Genomic DNA, 4,090 nt, shown 5'->3' with positions numbered 1-4,090 from the left:
GTGTGTGTGTGTGTGTGTGTCTGTGTGTGTGTGTGTGTGTGTGTGTGTGTGTGTGTGTCAGTGTTTGTCCCCCAACATCGCTTGACAACCGATGTTGGTGTGTTTAGGTCCCCGTCAATTAGCGGTTCGGCAAAAGACACCGATAGAATAAGTACTAGGCTTACAAAAAATAAGTCCTGGGATCGATTTCTTCGACTAGAGGCGGTACTCCAGCATGACCGCAGTCAAATGACTGAAACAAGTAAAAGAGTAAAAGAGTAAAAGAGATGCATGCAGGTACATACACACAGATGCGTCTGTGTTTCTCTCCTAAGGAATAAGTATGATCATCATCATCTACATATTCTTATTAGATTGTATCTCAATATGTTAGTACAACTATGTATCCCACAATCCATTAATCGATCTATAAATCTGACTTTATTTTAACTTTTATGTTCTTAGGTTTGAAGTCTGCACAACATAAATTTTAACAGATAGACACAACTTCACTGAGTTGATAAATGTGTTACTTTATGCACATAGTAGGTTTCTGTGTTTGTGTGTGCGTGACTGTTCATGAAACTTTATTTATGAATAAAATATTATTTAGTGAATGCTACAAGGGTATTGAGATACTTTAGGCTCAATCTCTGTTTTATGTGTGATGTTCCTTCGTTGTATTTTGAGAAGATCGTGATGCAGAGCTTTATGACTGGTTGATTTGATAGTTTAAATCAGATACGGTACTAGCCACAAATGCACTGCGTATAATGTTAACTTTGCAGTAGATTTAGTGAATTCTTATATTTCAAAGCAAAATATATCCATTTATATCAAGAATACATGTGTAATAGAATCTGGCGTAAAACATTAAATCTTCTGACCGTAAATAATAAACATTAATATAGTTACCTCCTTGCTGTCTAATCTTTCTTTTCATTGACTTTTTTGCGAGCAAAGCCTATTGCACACGTATTCTAGATATATAATGGATTTTTTTCTGCTTTTGAAAAGTCTACATCAAAGTTAACATTATTCGTATTGGATTTATTGTTGTTTTGTACGCAATACATCTAAAGCAAGTGAAACAACGTCCTGAGACTTACATTTCAGAGCATCAGGGAATTAATTTTCTAGACTATAGGATATTACAGGAATGGAGATCACATAGTGATATTCATTGCAGTCATTTTGGTTAAGAGAAGAATGCCGACCAATGTTGTATCTACAAATAACTTTAACTGCGTTCACATAGTATGACATTAGTATGATTCGAGGCTTACTAGCATGCAAAGGAAAACGCATGCAAAGGAAAACGCATGCAAAGGAAAACGCATGCAAAGGAAAACGCATGCAAAGGAAAACGCATTGAAATCTGGGGTAAGGAATATTTTTTCATTAGTTAACGAATAAGTTCACTAATTTAAGATTGACAGCTGCAGCCATCAACTCAAGTCAACAGCTTATATCATAAAAGTGGAAGTGTGATGTATAGGTACCCAAGAATCTTCAGTTAAACAGACACAATCACAATTTAGAAAAAACACTGCTTTCACTTTTGCATGCATTCATATTGAGACGACAATAATAACACACACATGCAAACTCGTGTGTGTGAGCGTGTGTGTGTGTGTGTGTGTGTGTGTGTGTGTGTGTGCGTGTGTGTGTGTTTATATATATGTATGTATGTGTATATACACCTATATATATCTTTATGAAACAGTTGATGGTCACAGTTATATACGAGTATATATATGTGTGCGTGTGAGAATGTGTGAAAGTGTGTGTGTATGTGTGTGCATGTGTGTGTCTGTGTGTATGTGTGTGTGTGTGTGCATGTGTGTATGTGTAACTGTATAATAAAAATCGATGTCTCAGTGTGTGTTTGTCCGCCTATAGGAAGAAAAACTACAGCGTGGATATAAAATCTAAAAGTTTATTCGTGTGTAAAATTTCACGACGAAGACAATGGAAGTGGTCCCGAAGGAAGCTACTGGCCCTTTTCCAGCATGTACAAAATTGCATTTCAAATATAAATGAAGGCTCTAAGGAAATTAATTTTAATTTTTATGCACCACTTCCAAATTAACAATAAATAAATGGAGGTTTTAAGGGATATAATTTTTATCGGATTAACTTACCACTTTCTGTTTTATTGGTTACAGCTCAAAGCTGCGGCTATGTTTTCTACACTATTATTATTATTGAGAGCCTCCTTTGATATGTGGAATTTGGTGAATAAAGGACTTTGATGTCGCTGCCCTCATTTGCTGTCGGTCTCTCAGGCTCTTTGGGAGAGTATTAAAAAGTTGTGGGTCTTGAAACCCAAGCTGTTGCAGCAACTGGTCCTGAAGCGTGACGGCATTGTTGAGATCTTTGGCACTGTACAGAGGTGACCCATTCTAGTATTTGTGTAGCTTTAAATGCCAAAATTTCGCACAAACCCTTCCAGGATCTTCCAGATGTATATTATTGCATATCTCTCCCGCCTTCGCTCCAGGGAGTAGAGTCTTAGCTCTAGCGAGCTCTGGAATTGCCTTGACTTTACTTCCAGGAGGTCGATCAGCTTATGCAGCATTCGAGCTCCCATTCAGTATAACTTCAAATGATGAACCTGTCTGTAATATTAGTTCTTTAGCTCAAGTTCTCATGAAATGTTCTTTAATCATATGGCACGAAGCTACAATGTCGCTCCATAAAAAAAAATCAGTAAATGCTGTTAACAGAATGCTGCAGGATTTATGCAATTCTAATTGTTTGATGAGAGGTGTGCCAGTGGTACTTCCAGGAGATTTCAGACAAACTTTGCAAGTGATTCCTAGGGGAACAAAGGCGGATGAATTGAAAGCATGTTGGGAAATTTCTGTTTTATGGAAACATATCAAAGTGCTAAAGCTTTCTACAAATATGAGGGCACATGCTATTATGCAACTTGGAGAAGGAAGGCTAGATATCAATCATGAAGGTGACTTGAATCCATCAAAAATCTGCACCTTGGTCAGCTCGCTTGATGAATTTATTGAAAAAGTTTCTCCAGGTATAATTTCAAATTATACAAATGTTGCTTGGTTGTGCGAAAGAGCAATCTTGTCACCAAAGAACTTTACAGTGAATTATTTAAATGAATGATTCGTGAAACGTTTACTAGAAAACGAACATACTTATAAATCTATAGACTCTGTTGTTCATGAATCGAAAGTAGTCAATAATCCGGTTGAGTTCTTAAACTAAATTGACCTCCTCTTCATTGCTTTCTATTAAAAATAGGCGCTGGAGTGACTGTGTGGTAAGTAGCTTGCTTACCAACCATATGGTTCAGGGTTCATTCCCACTGCGTGTCACTTTGGGCAAGTGTCTTCTACTATAGCCTCGGACCGACCAAAGCCTTGTGAGTGGATTTGGTAAACGGAAACTGAAAGAAGCCCATCGTATATATATATATGTGTGTGTGTGTGTGTGTGTGTGTGTGTGTGTTTTTATATGTTTGTGTGTCTGTGTTTGTCCCCCCAACATCGCTTGACAACCGATGGTGGTGTGTTTAAGTATCCGTAACTTAGTGGTTCGACAAAAGACACCGATAGAATAAGTACTAGACTTACAAAGAATAAGACTTGGGGTTAATTTGCTCGACTAAAGGCGATGCTCCAGCATGGCCACAGTCAAATGACTGAAACAAGTAAAAGAAGTAAAAAAGAAGTAAAGAAGCTCCAATCATGCTTTTTGTTTTTTTTTAATCTTTAATGTAACGGATATGTAGTTGAACGGCTAACACTCATGCTCATAATACATAGGCATTTGAACAATTTTTGTTTACAATACAGCAATTCTTTCACAAGGAATTTCGTCTATCTACGTACTATTGCCCTCATGTGACTTATAAGGGAATTGAATTGTTTATATATCAAAAAATGTATATAAGCCGAAACACGTTATTACCTTTTTTTTTGGGGGGGGGGTTAAATAATCGTTTATTCATGTTATATTATAATATAAATAAATTATCGGATTGTCAATTTTGTCTCTCTATTTAATTTATTGCTCATAATTTGCATTATACCCATATTTATGTGGTATTTAACTGACGTACCAGTGAATTGAATGTTTTACA

The 4,090-nt window shown here is 36.5% G+C and overlaps 1 protein-coding gene across 1 annotated transcript in view; it reads left to right on the top strand.

The window, feature by feature from the left end:
• The window catches only part of LOC128250421 (uncharacterized), a 3,615-nt gene extending 504 nt beyond the window's left edge, over positions 1-3,111 (top strand). The window contains exon 2 of the mRNA XM_052975315.1: positions 2,483-3,111. Within this exon, the coding sequence (XP_052831275.1) occupies positions 2,483-3,111 (629 nt within the window). The remainder of the gene's footprint in view (positions 1-2,482) is intronic.
• The last annotated feature ends 979 nt before the right edge of the window (positions 3,112-4,090 follow it).

The sequence above is a fragment of the Octopus bimaculoides genome, chromosome 21 (assembly GCF_001194135.2).
Source record: "Octopus bimaculoides isolate UCB-OBI-ISO-001 chromosome 21, ASM119413v2, whole genome shotgun sequence".
In the NCBI taxonomy this organism is placed as follows: Eukaryota; Metazoa; Mollusca; class Cephalopoda; order Octopoda; family Octopodidae; genus Octopus; species Octopus bimaculoides.
The sequence above is the reverse complement of the archived record's forward strand: the minus strand, read 5'-3'. Positions and strand labels throughout refer to the sequence as shown.